This window comes from Opisthorchis viverrini, assembly GCF_000715545.1.
Source record: "Opisthorchis viverrini unplaced genomic scaffold opera_v5_2, whole genome shotgun sequence".
In the NCBI taxonomy this organism is placed as follows: Eukaryota; Metazoa; Platyhelminthes; class Trematoda; order Opisthorchiida; family Opisthorchiidae; genus Opisthorchis; species Opisthorchis viverrini.
In genome coordinates, this window is record NW_008751658.1 from 4669444 (window position 1) to 4687391 (window position 17948).

Here is a 17948-nt window from a genome sequence, read left to right on the forward strand (position 1 = left end):
TGATGGTGCTGGTGGTGGTTATTGGCCCTCTTCCGGCAATAACCTACCCCGAAATTCGTACAACGTTCCTCTTCCGACTACCGGCAGCATCAACTGACCCAACCCTTGTTAATAATTTATTCCCTTTCATAGACTGCATATTCGCCCAAGTCCGGTTCCATTATTTTCTCTCTCTCCGTCCCCTTAACGAGAGACTTCACACAACAGCATCGGTATCTATTTTGTATGGAATCGTGCAATCGTTGCATTGGAACCTTTACATGCCTGTTGTTAGATGAACAGCCTCCGTAGGAGTGTTTTGTCCGTAGAATTGAAAAAAACAAGTTTGGCTGGAAACGCACTCTCATCTCACATCACGTACCTGATTTCAATGTTCTCGATCGTTTGCTTGCGCCCTAACTGCCGGCAACGGCGCATTTCGGTCATTCTTAGTCAGTCTGAATGGCCGTCCTGTTTATGTTGAATTCCGATTATCCTCCCCTTCCGAATAGGTTCTGTGAACGATTTCCTTGTTTACGGTCGTCCTTCTTATTCGTAGCATATGGAATGGTAACATCACAAAGAATTAGGATATCTGGTTTTGCCACGTATAATATGAATGAACAATAGTAACATGTGGCTTAATGTTGTTATTTTTTCCGCCTTTGTACGATACAGTCCACCATGTCATGCGGTCCACACATATATGTCCACACACTGTTTAGTCTAATCAAATCAAGGTGGATTTTCAGCGCAATTACAAGAGTTTGTGGAATCAGAAAAAAAAGCATGCAGAAATTGAATTTTTTTTATTTGCCGAGGTAGAAGCGGTAGTCTCATTCCGTCGAGAGGGCACGTTGACCCGGTATCGGGTTATGCAGAAGTGGACGGAAGTAACAGTACGAGCAAAGATGATTTCGAATTCTGGATGTTTTCGGTGTTGAAACGGTCTGAGATGGGGAAGTATGGAAGGGCATCCGATGGGATTCTCGGGGCATAGCTATGGTAGGTGTCACTGTTAATTGTCTTGGTTACTATTAATTACTTAACCGTGGATCTGGAGATGCAAACCCCATTACCACTTAGCTGAGAAACGTTTACGAGTCGTCGTATAACGTTTTAGAGGGGACCTCACCTCATGACCCAAGGAGTACGTGAAATGCTGTTTGCAGGTTTACGAAAGCAGCCGACCTGTCGCTGTGAATGAAAAAAATAAGATGCAGGCGTGCTGTGAACGTGCATTGAAAAGGACGCATAAAAATAACTTGGAGAACAACTGTATGCATCGATAGTGATGTGGAGTTTTGACCACACAAGCTTGTAAATCGAGTTGTGTTCTTGGGATATTTTTGAAGAAAAGAGACATACTACAGGTCAACCCCCAGAGGGAAGCTACAATACCGATTTGCTAATGCTGCAAAACACGGTGTATTCCTAGTGTATTCCCAGTTATTTCACTTGAGTGTACCTAGCAAGCGATGTTATCTGGCGTCGATCGTGGTCTCCGAAGCATAATCTGTCAGATGTCTTCAGGCATGCATTAAAACACGGCTTCAAGAGTGCAAACGTGCAAGCAGCTAGCTGGTACTTCGGCGAATTTTTCTTGGATACTTTTATGTTCATCAGCAATTTTTCCATCAACAAAGCACTTGTCGAACAAAGCAGTTTCTGGTTTGTTGTGTCAGCGACCTGGTTGACAGGAGATAAGAACTCATCTCTCCAGCCTCGCATTCAATTAGCTGCTTACACAATATTTGTACTGTTAGCAGTGTGGTGTGAGCAGTTGAACCTGTTTAAGCCACTGTCACAGAACGTTTGAGTGGCTACCACAATTGCTTCCAGGTACTCCATACCATGTGGGTCTTCCTAGTACAATGTGGTGTGTGGACATATATATCGGTCGGGCGGCTGATCTCCCAGTCCGTTTCGTTGCTTCTCTATTTCCGTCTGCTCCTTTACCCCTCTTGAACCTTCCTGCGTCCTAGGAAGTTGCTCACGAACTGGTGACTAAAATCCATAAGCTATATAAGGACCAAAGCAACGAATTGAGACGACTGGTCGAATATCCACAGTGTTGAAGGATTGTGGTCATGAAAATATCGCTTCAGTTGGTGTCTTCTTTCGGGAAGCTAGCCTTATTACCTGTGAAGCTTTTTTATGATAGAGCCATAGTATGTCTGCGAGTGTATCTTTAGTGGGACGACAAAATAAAATGACCAGCTTAGCCAGAAGAGACGTTTACTCAAGGAAGGTGTACATAACTTATCGCCAAACATGGTCGTGCGAAGCACCAAAGTTATTAGAAAGCGTGAGATATTGGCGAACATAAGGTTCGCGACAGCGAGACAACTGGACCGATTAAGATAACCGGCAGATGTGCAGAGAAACTGATCCGAGTGAGGAATCAGTGCAGTGGAGAATGAACCTTAAGTAGTACTGGGGAAGTGTGATGACCACAGACTGATAAGCTCTCAGAAACCTTCTAAAATGTAAGTAATTTCTTGAGGATAAGCTATACGGAACATGTGGAGAATAATAAAACTGGTATCTTAAGTATCTGATAATGCCATCACATCTATTAAGTGGCATTCCAGGATGGTCAGTCCGAAACACATTAGTCGTCAAATTGGGTGATCAACGACTTATTAAGTAGTATGTCACGTCAACGGTATCTAATATCGCTCCAACCGAAATACGGAGCGGCTTTCGTGCAGCCTACTGAGTTGAATAATAAACCAGTTAGTGGATCCTCAGTGACCACTCAATTGCAAATAAGAATTTGTGGTTCTGATAAGTGGGACGGACAGGATTCAGTGGGCGGATGGTGATGGCCTGCGTTAGCACGGTTGTTCTGATGATAGCGTTACAACTCGCGAATTCGAAGTTTCTAGGAGCAGATCGCTTACCCTTGTTGTGCGGTAATTCTTTATCTGACTTGGAGATTGACAGCTCAACCTGAAGCTTCGAATTTTCGAACCAAATAAGACGTAAGTCTGGCAGTGGTGTCTAGTCTGATGACACTGTGAGCTCATCCGTTTTTTGGTTATCATGATGGGATATGACGTCATAACATACCGATGATTGGACGGATACTTAGACGAGGTTTAACAGGAGGTTGAGTTAATTCGTGTGTACCACCTGCTTAATCACAATATGGCTCATTGACTGAGCGCCAACATGGGCGGTCTTCCTGCGGTCGTTGTGGCACAAAACTGACGTTCGGCCTGTCGGTGCGAATGCCAAACGAACCAGGCACCAGATGTGCGCTTCGACAGGTTGATGGGGGACAATATATAAGTTAAAATCTCTACTCAATATGGCATCATTCTCATCTGTACACGTTTCCAGACTTAGTCAACAATCCAAGGTAACTGAATGGTATAATAGCCTCTAAGAAAAATCCGAGCAGTAAAAGATGGCACCAAAAAACAACTCTGGTTACCCCGACGATGGCCCCTCTATCGGGAAAACGGTCTAATTTGCAATGGAGGATGACTGGGTGTGGGACATTGGGACACATTTAAAGTACCGCCGAAAATACTTATCAGCATTCTATTTGACACGTGACTTATATGGACGCTTACGAATTTAAACGGGCTCGAAACTAGTGATAGACCTTACCCGTTCACAAGTTGAAGTGGAACAAGTCGCGAATTACTGTTTGGAGTTATTGGGATCTAACTGTTATTATGACCCACACGCATCCAGTATACCACAGTATGTCTGTCAGACCTTATAACCTTGTCATCTGTGTGACTAGCTCACCAAACGAACCCATACCTACGAACCTCTACGCTACTGTGTCTGTTACTGTCATCTTTCCGTCTATCAGAACTCACAGGTTTTCTTGAAGCTAAAGGTTTGTCCCGATAACACCCAACAGCCAGTCAACAGATGCTGACATATTACAGAAGTACGAATGGTTTACCAGTCGGAGTAGTGCTTAAACTATCTCAGATGAGGAGTGTATACCCTCGTTTCGCGGTTGGTCGGAACATTCCAAAAAGTGGTGGCTAATCCATCTCGGTGGCGCTCGTGCTGTCATTTTCTTTCCTGATCGTCTGGTTGAGCGCTTGGAGTTATAGGCAGCTAAGAATGCTTGCAAAAGGTCAGCACTAAGTTCCTCCGTCATCCACTTTTTTCCTATGTTCTAACTATAATTAAATAAAATTTGCGGTCGTACATTGTGGACATTGTCATTACTGTCCCTGAAAATGAGAATGATAACACACTTGATAAAACTGCCTCTTCAACCCCTAAAAAGAAGCTATTGGTGCTTCAACAAATGGCGATTAGAATGTTGCCCCCTCCCAAAGAGGCCACTTCTCAATAGTAGATGGTTTTTTGATCACTCTGGGGCAGATGAATAGTCTCTTCTATGAGTCTCTTCATTAGATAAAAAGATACCTAGTTGATCAGTCTTTTGACTCGCTAGCCCTCAGGGCTCTCGGAATTTAACAGTTGTGCGCTCTCGCTTATTTTATCCCAGACTACCCTCGACTAGCATTGGAGGACACGGAGCTGGTTCCACTCCATATGACTATAGAATCACTGGCGCGATCTTGAAAGCTCAGATATAACTTGGAATACCGCTAGGATCATTAACAGCCTTATCCCAGATTGTGTAGACTTGGCATCCTTCCAAACAACTTCACTAGCATCAGTGTTAGCAAAAAGGCAGACATAGAGATTCTCTTCCGAACTAAAAATCTGGAACTTACCAAGAGAAGTCAGTCAGCGCTTTGTGCACCAGAGGATAAATTTCCAGTATAGAAAATTAGAGCGTCGATTGATCCTTTCTAAAACCTTGGAAGTATTCGCATAAAATAATTGGAAGAGGAAAGTAACAAAACAAGGAGCCGTCAACGTAGAAATTTATCACCGAACTACTGTCACTGAGATACATGAGCGTACATGGAAGAACATAATTATGTCAGATCTTGGTATGTGTAAAAACTGTCTAAATTCGGGCCGTTTCTCGGAAGTAGAAACGACTGCAAACAAAACAGGGTGGTGTGGGTCGAAGATGAATACCAGAGGGTACTACCTCAAGGTCAGTGCTTGCGCTTCGAGTATTCCCCATGTTACGAGATACACTTCTGAGGATCAAAGATAAAAGTCCAGAAAACGAAAACAGGCAAGCCTACTTGCCTACCCACATGCTCCACATCCAGCTTGGTGCTTCTACGCACGTCCATGATGCGCACCAATGACGCGGTTCCGACATTTCCGTGAATTGTACCCTTTCCTTGCCACCAAGACGGAGCACATGCAGATTACGGGAAATTATGGTCCTGTTTTATTTTAGTTACACTTAAATTGTTGATACAGCCCTGTTTCAAAACAATTAAGGCTAAATCCACCGAAATTTAGTGAAGTATAGTTGCAAGTTAAGGGCAAGCCCAACTTTAAGGGCCCCACCATATGGCCTTGGCGATATCCCAATCGATGATCGACCAAAATGCGAGTGATGTTCTACATCTTTGAAGTCAAATCGTGCGACCAAATTTTGACTATGCTTATCGCCATTGACTTCTACGACATTTGGGTATATGATAATTCATGTAATGAAGGGCATTAAAACTATCTGAACGCATTAGGTTTTCCTTGAACTGGCTGGAATTTACTGGATTTGCGACATCTCTCGTGTAGATGGTAACCAAGGGTCTGAAATATTGAAACCTGTCTGGTTGGAACTACGATAATAGATCTCCTGAGAGTGATTGAAAAACAAGTAACCTGAAGGTATTTCGTCCTAATATTCTTATTCCTGCAGAGTTTTCTCCCAAGAGTTTTATTACTGAGATACGTCTCCAGAGACTGACCCGAAGTAGTCACTTCTGTGCGTTTGTACCTCCTGAAGGTTGATTCTTTAGGGCAGAGTAGTTGTATTTTTGGGAATGGCCTCACGGTGGTAACATCCGGTGTCCGGTATCATTCTAAACCTGTGGATTTGGCACGATGTTGTGCAGCCACGTTTAAATGGGAGCTACAGGATGCAGGCTGTCACAGGCTAGTCTAGCCAAATACAGCTGCATTAGGACCACTACTATATGACAGTTATGTATGCCGGCAGCGTACAAAATTCTCCTGGGCCGATCAAGGATGGCTTACCTTCACCATTAGGGTGCACACAACTTCGGACTGTTTAGCGAGGTTCAGTGTATTCCGAGTTGGTGGTTGGGCACCATTAACTCTTCAACTGCAGTAGATTTTTGTGAGAAATATTTTTGTGAATGAAGGTGGTGGTTTTTGTTGAAACCGTCTTCGTTTTTTTTAAACAGCTTCAGCATTCTTTCATTCTTTTTTGAAAAAATAGGGAGGTCTGGGTTTTCCTCTCATCCAGCTGGTTAAACCGATCCAGCTCTTAGCTAAGGCCTCCGCAGTAGACTTAACTGAGCGACGCTGTCGCATTTCCACTCGAATAAGAACGCGTGGTATTCCAGTAATGACCCTCAAGTGCAAAGGCCCCCTTTGCAGAGAACAAAATATTTAATTCCACAATTACTTGCGATGAAAACTTTGCAAATTTCACAAGCAGCAAAACCTTCCCCAAAAACTGACTGACGCTGCCAACTTTATGCATAATGATGATTCTCTTGACATCTTGACACTCAAATTGCCCAGTGCAGCAAATGCAACAACGACCACATCTTTGAGTATCGGAGCAGATACCTCAACATTTGATGGACGCAAAATCATCAGCTAACGGTTCCGAAGTCTTTTCAGATCATTGTAAAAGGAACTGAAAAATCAACGTGTTCTTCACGACAAAGTGGGCGCTTACCTATGAAACTCCACGTCACTGGTTCAGGTAATGCTAGCAGATCCTGGCATGGTTTTCGAAACAAAATAAGTGGCATTGAGCGGCGAATCTTGTTAGGACAGTGTTGGAGAATCAAGACTGTTATGGGGTGGAACTGGATGGCCGCAGCGTTGCTGTTATGAAAAAAATCAGCAGTAGTTTATGATGCATTGATGATCTTCAAGGACGAGTTGAACAGACAGACCGTTAATCGGTTTCTAAAACATGCTTATGAAACTATTTAGATGAAGCAAAGGATTGATGCGCTGTATTGCCATGTTGAAGGTTTTGGTTGACAAAATACTAAGAAATAATCAGAAGTTTCACTGGTTATCATGGCACAGGTGGCGACTGACAGACCCATCTAATTCGATTGTAATGAGCAAACCCACTGCACATTTTGCGCGTCATCTGGGTGGCATGAAACCCGCTGTGATATCGCGGAACAGGCGATCCGCGAATATTTTTTCGCGAGATTTTTCTCTCACTAGACGAGTTGATGTTGATCAAACCCAGAGCAAAGGATAACCAGTGAGTGCAACCTCTTCTCCGTCTTCTAGTGGAAATGTGTAAATTCATCCTCTAGTTGATTCACGCCCTCTCACTGAATGGAGCTGAAACGATGAGTCGCTAATGGCCGTAATTTTCAGGTACTCACTTGAGGAAATTCACTACAGTCAAACAGAAAGTTCAGGCCTGATTTTTGTCAGAAAGGAAACTAGACCTAGTAATGATGGGCAAACTTTTGAGAAAGGATTAAAATCGGTCTACCGACAGATCCGAAGAGCTATGCTTCCCAACATCAACGGCTGGCTGTATAAATATCAACAGCAGGGCATCATCTGTGCAAGACTCCTTAATGATGAATATACGTTACAGTTACCAGTTGGCCCAATCACATTATAGCAGGTTGTGAGGACCATTAACCAGAATAGCTAAGCTGGACAAAACTGCCTTATTTTCCCGTGCACTACCAAAAAGATGCCAAAAAGCGAACTATGAATAGGCATATACTGATCGAAAGAGAGAATCATTGTGCTGCTGTGCTGTTGGAGAATGGCTACCGCCAGCAATTTAGCTAAAAGCGGAAGATCAAAATGTTTCAGTTGTGTGTATGCGGCGAAATCTGGCCAAACAAGATGGCTTGGACAAGGAGAGACTTCCAATTAGCACAGTAGACCAGTGTTGAATGTCGGTTAAAAGGCCTTGTCGATTAATGTGAGTCCCTCCACCTTACGGTCAATAGGTATGTGCCAGATTTTGAATCGCTTCGATCGGGTTCGGGTTATTGATCTTGTCAAGTCTTGTAATCTAGTTACTTGGCCTCAAGAAACTTTTGCGCCCAATTCGGAAAGTTACTCAGCTATTAAACCAACGGTTGTCCACCAGAACCTTCTAAAACAAAGACTCCTCCATCGGTTAAAAAATTTTCCGCAATTTATTGAAAACGAATACGAATCATGCGTCCGTAAACTGTCAAGTGACTACTTGAGGTTGAGGAAAATTGCGGAAACCACCGCATATTCACTAACAGGTGCTGGGATCACAAACTGATTCGCACAGTACTACTGGCCAAGCCATCTGATAGTAGTTGCTATATCGTGGTGCAAAAACCTCCTTCAGTGGAAACGGATAAGCTACGAGTGCGGTTGGTCATGGTCCTTAAGTTCCAGCAGCCACCAGCTCCAAATATTGCAGCAGTGGAGCGGATAGCAGTAAATAGACTAAACCAGATGGCAGGTACTGTAAAACCTCTTACCACAAATCTAGAACTTGTATTGAGAACTCGGACGACAAAGAAGAGGGTTTCTTCGTAAGGTGAAATGACACTCCAGTGAGTTTTAACGTCAACTCATCATAAACGGACGTGCTAAAAGGGGAACGTTTAGAAATAGCCAAGTACTTGGTATTAGCATAAACCACACTTTATGAACGGACACCGATTAGGATGGTAAAAGAAAAAAAACATTGCTGAATCTCAAGTATTTTTCTGAGTCCGCTCAATAACAAGGTCTCGCTATGGGATCCTCAATATACTCTGTTTTGGCCGAACTCCCGTATTTTGACGTTACGCAAGTGATACTTCTAATGGGGGTGAAATGCCACAAATTAAGTCACTTTTACAACTAACTGAATGACCTGAATACATACATAAATTTCATTTTAGAGGCAGTCAACTTCGGGACGCAATTTATCTTAGATCATACGCCAGCAGATTGTTGGGAAACTGAGACCCGCTGTGTACCAGAAGCTAGTTGACGCCAGGGCGATTTTGGATTGTTTACATAGTCATCCTAGGCCCGTATTCACTGGTACTGCCTCATCAATGCTAAGATTTGGACTGTTATTATTCCATATGAAACAAGGACGTCCAAAGCCATTCGATGAGTCCCAAACATGGTTAGCATAAGGGTAGCGTTCCAGAAGCGGAACAATCTATGCTCTGCACTGGTGAAGTTGAGGTGACGCCCCCCCGGGTAAACAGAACCTGGGAATATTTGTACAGAATTAAATACATCGCCTGCATTAAAGTCCATATGGGACAAGCGGATAGAGAATTTCTTACCAGAATCGGTGAGTATATCGGAAAAGTAAACTTGTGGATGAATAGATAAACGCAGATGAATATTAAGCGTTACTGAAATACTCAGCCGTAGTGGGACATGCGCTGGACACAGAATAAAAGGAAGATTTACGGAATGTTGAATTTATGAGGCTTTTGACTACGATTCATGCCAGACTGACTTATGGCCGGGGCAGTACACGTCACAAAGCATCTCGGCATGAATAGCATGGAAGCCGTAGAACTGGAACGCGCTTGAGGAACCGTTCTAGATCAGTCAAGCCAAAAATGTTGTTGTGCGGCTTTCAGCGAAGAGGGATTTTCTAAAGAAGCAACTTAAGGAAAAAGCATACCGACCAAACCAACCAAGGTTCCACCTGATCCCTCGCCCCCTCACTAATTTTATTCCTCATATCCTTTGCAAGCTCATACAGACCGACAATATTTACCATAACAGTCTAGAGCGATCGTCATTTGCAGCATCATGAATCACAAGATCAAGAACCGAAATCCGATCAAAATGATTCTAACCTCCTCATAGCGACTGATGGTAAGGTACAGGCACCCAAACCGATCGGAAGCATTTTTGGCTGACTTTTGACACTGCTCCAAAATGTTAGTCGGAAGCTGCCTTGCTAACTGCTTCCTGTCAGTATTAAAACTCAACCAACGTTAACTACAGCGCTGACAACCTGTTACATACTGGCTCATTCTGCTGATAAGTTCTGGGCGCTCGCACCGGTCGAAAATATTTTTGACTGACTTTCGACACTGCTCTAGTGTGTTAACGGAAGATGTACTGCTAACAACTTCTCCGTCAGCCTTAAAACTTGGCCAACGTTAGCCACAGCGCCGACAATCTGTCGAACACTGGCTCATCCTTCTGAGCTATGAACCGTGTACACGGTAGCTCTGGTCATTATATGATTCCTATCGTACATTGCTCCGCTTATTAATAGTAATAATAATATAAACGGAAGATTCACGTGGGATCTGGTTGAATCTCGAGTTAATACAGAACTAATTTGCAGCTGAACCCATTTCATCAAACGCGTCATCAGTTTTTCGGGTGGTATTGTATTTCAATTACAAGATGAGGAATGTCAATTTTCGATGTACACTTCACATCTTGAAGAAGCCGAGGCGGTCATCCGTGCACTGCTTTAATTTGATACAGCACAGCATCGCCGGCCAGGTTTGTATTCTGGTTTTGGACTTGAGTGCAACATCGAAACCTACGTTGTACTCATTCCGAAACTCTTCCAAAACCCGGAAATGGAGGGAATAATTTATTATGAGTTCGGAGTTGACGAACATATCTTTCGAAATGAGTGAAATCATTGTACTCTCATCAGCGTTGGGTCTTTATCTTTAACGCACTTTTAAAACACCAGTGAATTTGCAAACGTACTTTGTCTTCCCTTTAATTGCTCCCTAGTGAATTCCCAGTAGTTCAACTATTTTCGGACTGGACACCGAAAAGTTTCTGAGGATGATCGACTCTTCCTTCGCAATGCTGCAGCAAACCAAGTGTTTGGAAAGAATGATAAAATACCATTTGCTCTATGGCTGGTTTCTACAGAATAGAAATCCGGCGCCACGATCATAACCAAGGACAGAATAAATAATCGATGCGGTCCATGTCACAACCAGCAATGAATATGCACGTGGAGATCTGACGTAAACCACTACCCCTGCTTCCAGATTTAAAGGAATGTTCATGAATTAGCCTTGGTGAATTCAAGCCTACCCATTATTACAGCATTGGTCATTATTATTATTATTATTATTATTATTATTATTATTACTGATAACTGCACAGAATCTACACGAATGCAGATGGCATAATTCTTTCGATCATGTTGCCCATGGATCCACAGAGAAATTTGGCACTTAGCCAAAAAGTCCAATCCTCTCGTTTTATTATGCTGGACAGGATATTGGTGAGCTTTTTATTGCTTCGAGCAATCGGACAGACGGCTAGCTTTTAATGATTTATTTATCCTCAGTTCTCGCTGGACTGATTCACCCTTGTACTGTTTTACCTCAAGTGGGATGTAACAACAGCTCAAGGGCTTGAATTTTTCTCAAGACATTCCAAGCGTAGCGTTGAGCGCTCCTTATGATCATATTCATTTCCGACTGTTTGGCGATGAGCACCATTTTCTGCAATACAGATTGTTCTGCTGTTGTAATAAGTGAAGTAACGTGCGGCCGCTGTGGCAGTTCGCCCTGCGTGAGAGTGAGGGGGAGAAGATCGCTTGCTCGTCAGTGACTTTTATTGCGAACATTTCTGAGGTAACACAATGAACAAAGCTGACACAGCCTGACCAGTAAATGTAAGCCGACATGATATATAGATCAACAAGAGTAATTGATTCGTCCGCGCGTAATCAGTGAGTGTCCTCACTTTGTCAACCAATTAATTTTTCACTACTTGTAAGTAGCTGGTGTGAAAAAGCCGGTTCGTTTTTGCTGCTTCCAGTGACCTATTTCCCGCTTGATTTGTGCTCGAACCCTTTTAGGTGTAAAACACATAGACTAGCAGAATACCGGACAAACTCTGTCCAATAGAATGCAGACAATAAAGTCTAAGATTTAAATAATCAACAGATGTGACAGAACACAGCTATGTGATTCCGACTGACATCTGATCGTGATCTTTTAGTGTGACTAGTTAGTGGACATGTAAGCAGTATTCACTGGACAGGTTGGCGACTCAAGTGGACAGATTCCTTCTGGAACCGAATTGCAGTAATCCTTGTGAACCGTATGAGTTCAAACAGAAGCATCAAAAACTCAATTTAGACCAGAGTTCGAGACGAATCTGAAATCAGTCAGAAAGATCATTCAAGATATACTTGAAAAGGGATTCCGAATCCCCAGATGATAGCGATTCCATAGAGCCTCTAAAGAAAACTGGTTAAGGAATGGGCAAGTTTTGCACGTGGCTAATAGGCTCTTAAGGCTTACACAATGGAACATGTAGTTTATGCAAATTCGATCACCAGTAGTCATACAAATAGCTGATCCCTGTCAGGCTCAGTGGATTCCATCCGTCAGGGATGTTCCCTTAGAAAGCCGAGTCTTTCTCATAAAAAAAACCCTCTCAGGATATCAGCCTCTGTTTGTCACTTGATTTGAAGACAGCCATAAAGGAATGTGGTTCTCCATGTAGAAGTTAAGCAAAGGAGGAAGAATACATCATATTCTAAGGAAAAGAACAATTTACGAAGCGTGAGCTATCTAGGGATCACAATTCGCACTCTAAGTTAACCAGACTGGCACCGGAATCCACTGGTGTGCATTAGGAACTGACAAAGAGCCACCTTTTCGAAGCATAATATTGGAACAAGTTGAGAGAAACTGCTCACAGGGCAGAACTAGTTATTCACAAGTGGTTATTAGTACAGCGAAGCTTCAACACATTTACTCAGTATGCCTTTTATACATGTAAGATGAGATTTTAGGACTACAGGATTCGAAGAAAGTGCAGATGGTAGTGGATTCTGTCAATTGAGGTCTAAGATGACTTTTGTAAAACTTTGAGCGAATAATGAGGGGTCTCTGGTATATAGTAGCATCAATATTCAGACACTAAGACTTAAGGCAAAGCTTCTAGTTGTCCTTCCTTCTACTAGCAAATGAGTGACTGAGTAAAACAGAGCAACTAGACTAAGGGACTTTGGAAGTAATTTAGTTTGTTGCACGGTTTATGTAGAATGTGTTGTCTAATCAAACGCAAACCCCTTTTGAAAAGAATAAATCATTATGGACAGTTTATGCATCTTCCGATGAATTTTCGTTCAACTGAGATGAAATTCGTCTGCATTATTACTGACCTTTCGTTCTTGCAGTTTGAGACACTTCATCAAATGATGTAACTCTTAAACAAGTAATATGTCATAAATGCTCAATATTGTTCACTTCTTCTTGAAACGCCCTCCTAATATGGCTTACATAATCAGCAAGATACTGGAGCCAAAAACTGCATTTTATCCTTGTATGGTACCGGAAAACACGATACTGCTACTTCTGGTTCTTTTCGCCTTTTATGGGTTGTTAAAGACACCAAAATTGCTTCGGAAGGAGATTCGTTCTTGATGACATTAGATGCAGTGCTTTGTTGGCAAATGCCATCTTAAGGTGATGGTTTGTCAAGCATTCTACATCCCCTTCACGGGTCTCACTGTTTGGAACATCACTCATGAACTTTCAACCATATGTGATAAACCAACCTGTAACAGAAGAAAACGAAGCGCGGCAAGCCACGGGTTCTACGACTTATCCTTTCGCACGGTGATGTGGGGAGAAATCGTGGTTGTATTATCTCGAGGGTGTAAGGAAAATAAAGTGTTTCTTCCAAGCAACTACAAATGACATATTATTTGGAGAAGTAGTATTACCTGATTACCGTGAATTGAAAAACAGAAAGCCAAGAAGACTTAGGGATTGGCAGTACCGTCGGTGAATTATCCACTAAGAAGAACAACTAACTCCCCACCAGGAGACCGATTTGGCTTCTTGTACTGGTTGCCTTTGTGATCAGACGTTTGAGTCAAATGCGATGGTCAGGTCGAGAATAACGAACCACCCACTCCTATTTCATCGTGGGTCAAATCTTTGGGTTGAAGGCTCTCCAAAAGTGATCAAAAACATCGTTTAAAATCAACCGTGCTACTCACCTAGTACCTACAATATTCAGCATGCTGCGTTACGTTCTTTCGTGTGATAAACTGAGAGAAGTTTTCACTCTTAATGGACCTGTTGGAAGTGGACATCACCTGTAGTATCAGTGTGATATATCTTGTCTGTCCAGAACAGGGTAGACAAGCTGCAGTTCAACCCATAATACTTGTTTTAATCAAAGAATTTCTCGGTGCCTTACCAACACTGCCCCAAATGCACTTCCAAGTTCTGATGGGAACATGAGAATGGCAAAATGGGAATTCGGAGGGAGTACCTCTGCTACCATAGGTGAGGTAGTCATGTCCCATAGACTAAGCTGATTAGGCTATTGGCATACCACAGCAAAGCTGGAAGCGGTGATTTTGCCCATCCATGTACCATACAAAAACGGCTATAAGATGGACAGCTCGCCATCAGGTAACGAGATATAGAAAACATCACTGATGAAACCTTTGAGTCGACAAGTGCTGCATCTTCAAAAGGGGAACACAAGATGTCACAGTTAATGACGGCATCAAAAAGATAGCTTATTCACATAATCAGTAGCGGCTCATCATCAAACATATCGCCCTTGATGCACATCCGCCTAGCTGTCAATTACATCAGGCGTGGTTATCCGTGCATAGATATCTACGGATATCGATCAGTGGCAATCAACCCAAGCAACGTTCAGTATTTTTCACTGTAGAAGGAATTTGAGTATGTCACGCAAATTAGGTCGCAACTGAAAGGTTGTCTCTCCGAGGAGGGACGATATATACGATTTATCGCCAGTATACACGAGGGTCCAAAACATTTTCATTAAATCGCGTCCGACATCAATTACGTGACAGATTATTAGCACGTCTATCCATCCTTGATGAGCTGGGTGAATTTGAGTTCACCTTGTAAATTGATTAATTTATTTTCCTGTCCGTTCTGTGTCTGATTTGTTGAGGGGTCCTTCGATATTCAGAATGATGTACGTCTGAGATTGAAATGTCAGACCGTGATACAATTTACCAGTAATACCGGCGATGATGTAACAGTATACCGCTCCCAAAAAGCGACTTGTATCATAGATCTACCTCTTGTGTTCCCAGTAACAATCTTCCAGGATCAGAAAAGCCAAATTAGGGTCAGTGCACTAGGTGACACTAAATTATCGTGCTTCTGGATCTCTCTGAAGACCAGTTCATTATGTTGAAGAAGGTAGATTGAGTGAGAATGAGCATGTGGGATCAAAAAATTATATTTTGGAAGTCATCTGCCTGTGTCTCTCTGGCTGTGACAAGCTGACACAGTGAGAACTTACCGTTGTGGAGAAAATAATTTAATATCACAAACTGTATTGGTATTATTAAAGCCTCAGTAACAATTATACAAACTACAAGTAACTAACTCCAAGCCCTTTTTTGCCAAACGAGTATTGACAACCAACATACTGGGAACTTTACGGTACAGGTTACTGACTATTCTACTCATACGACGAAACTCGCCTCAGCCAAAATTTCCGGTTCTCCTCGAATTAGGAAAAGTCGCCCCTCACAGAGGGTCTTAGTATCTCAACCTCAGTGTTGACATCTGAAGTAATTGAGATTTCATCATGTAGGCCAAATCCGTGCATCAGGAGGTCATATTCGAATGCCTATTGGCTATCGTAGGCTTAATTGACCGCTAGCCACTAAGGTTAATCAACCGTGATAGGGACAGATTTCACTTTCATTCACAGACCCAATGTCATTTTGGTTTTACTTGTCTGTTTCGTTCACTTTTCGATTTATATGTCCTTGTCTAGTAGTAACCAGAGGAGGAGGTCGCAAGTGTCCACATCCATTTACTCTTGCACTAACTGTGTTGTCTCCCTCGAGGAGAGACCATCTAGAATTGAGTCGACTACGCTGTTTCTCCGTTCGGGCTTGTTTCGTCTGTCTTCTTTCTCCTAGGCTCAGATAAATCAACCCAAAAATCTCAAACCCATTTTCGTTTTGTTCGGAGGCGGGTAATCACATGAATTCATGATGCTTATTGTAATGGATTTCCCTCTGTTGTTTTTTCTGGACTTATTTTGCGCAATCTGCGGCACTACAGTGGAATACATAAACCCAACACCGAAGCTGGTAGAATCTCTTAGTCTGTGGAGCCTGGGCAAAAATGGCTCTAATGCGTGTACTAATTTTAACACAAGATTTTTGGAATATTAAAAAACAAGTAGATGTAGGCAACACACCTTGGAAATTCCTTGATAACAATGAAGCTACGTCAGACTCAAAATCAGGTGGTGGTGACATCGAGTAATGCAAGATAATGTGATGAGATATTTTATCAAATGCCAGGTGGCCTATATCATATTGGGCACCTATGCTCAAATGAAAAAAATCTGTGTTATGGGCTAACGGCGTTGAATGCTGCGAACAAGTGAGATTATTCGATTGCGCCTCCAGTGATTATACATAGAAAATGAATATTCGAGAGAAATACGAACCTGTACTAAGGATAGTTAAACTCAGTTTGCCAATCGGAGAAAGTGACAGTGGTGAAGGAAGCGTTATTAATAGCCAATAATTGTCTAACCAATGAATATACCAACCCTCCAAGTTGTCTTTCAGGAAAGAGGCATTGCACCGGAATGAAAAGAAACACTTTCTAACAAGCTTATTCAGTTTTTTCCGCGTCACTCAGTGAACACACTTCCCCGTGGATCGTGGTTCTAGAGGTTCAGTTTGTTTGTTGTACTACCTAAAAAGGCGAAGAATCTAGCTCAGTGAAATCAATAAAGGGCTCTCAGATTTCAAAAGGAAGTTTTAAGTTCCTTCTTAGCTTTCTCTTAAGATCCCAGTTACCTACAGCATGCATTCACATAATCAAATCACTATTTGTTACCTATATTAAGATTCAGAAATCATAGGCAAATTAGGACTGATTGTGCTCCAGGTTTGATTTTATTCGTGGTTTCTGTGAATGACATCTGTGAACCATAATGTGGACACGATGCACCGAAACGAGAATCTCCAGGTGCTTGGCGCTTAAATTACCTAAAACGGTGACCTATTAGGCGGCATCTGTTCATACTCTAATTTACTGGTAGCGAAACTAGTAAAACAATCAATAAAAGACATTTCCGCTTGCTACCACATGAACAATGTGTGTAAAATTAACAAGATTATGTCGAAAAATGAAGGATAAAACTAAAATTTAGTCTCAAAGCTCTAGAATAAGTTTTCGACAGGATATCGGTTAACTGGAATATGGTTACTGACTGCCAATCAGGTGGTGGTTAATCTGTCCACCGAGCTTTAAAAATTCACTCATAAGCGTATGCAAGTGAATGGCCAAGCTCAGTGAACAGAACAAAAATCACCTGGTCACCAACCAAGTTTTTGTACAATTTGCTTCAGAAAATCAGGCTAAAATTTCAAGTTATCAGTCTGCACTTGTGCAGCACCGTACTCAATACCAAGCAAGACCAGGTACTCGGGGCACGTCCATATTAAATTGCAGGCGTAAGTTTAAATTACCCAAACACCTTTTGCCGCCAAGTCGTGGAAATATCTCATAACCTGCTTTTGAGCGGTGATTTCCATGCAGTGTACGTTTTGACATCAAGTAGTCAAGCTAATCAAAAGGCTAAACGGGTATGAGTCAGTTGCCTTTGGCATTTCCATTTTTGTACTGAAATACACTTGTGGGATCCTCAAAGGCATGAAAACCAGACTGTCACAAGTAGGAGCCAGCAATGTCACCCTAACGGAGTGCGAGGACTGAGATACTGCCAAATTACCCGAATCCAATCAGGTGCAATTGAGATGCCGACGTTGGGTTTAAAAAACTGACCTCCCGGTCAGTAACTTCTTGCCTTAACGACTGAGCTATCGCGAGCTAGTGAACAAGTACTGTTTCCTGTACGTGGTTCCCAGGAAGTTTACGGTACTA

At 42.4% G+C, this 17948-nt stretch overlaps 1 protein-coding gene across 1 annotated transcript in view; it reads left to right on the forward strand.

Annotated features, from left to right (window-relative positions):
- The window catches only part of T265_00255 (hypothetical protein), a gene marked incomplete at both ends in the record, with an annotated part of 9960 nt that extends 7996 nt beyond the window's left edge, over nucleotides 1-1964 (forward strand). Inside the window, one exon of the mRNA XM_009163963.1 lies at nucleotides 1822-1964. Coding sequence (XP_009162227.1) covers nucleotides 1822-1964 — 143 coding nt within the window. The remainder of the gene's footprint in view (nucleotides 1-1821) is intronic.
- Between the last annotated feature and the right edge of the window lie 15984 nt (nucleotides 1965-17948).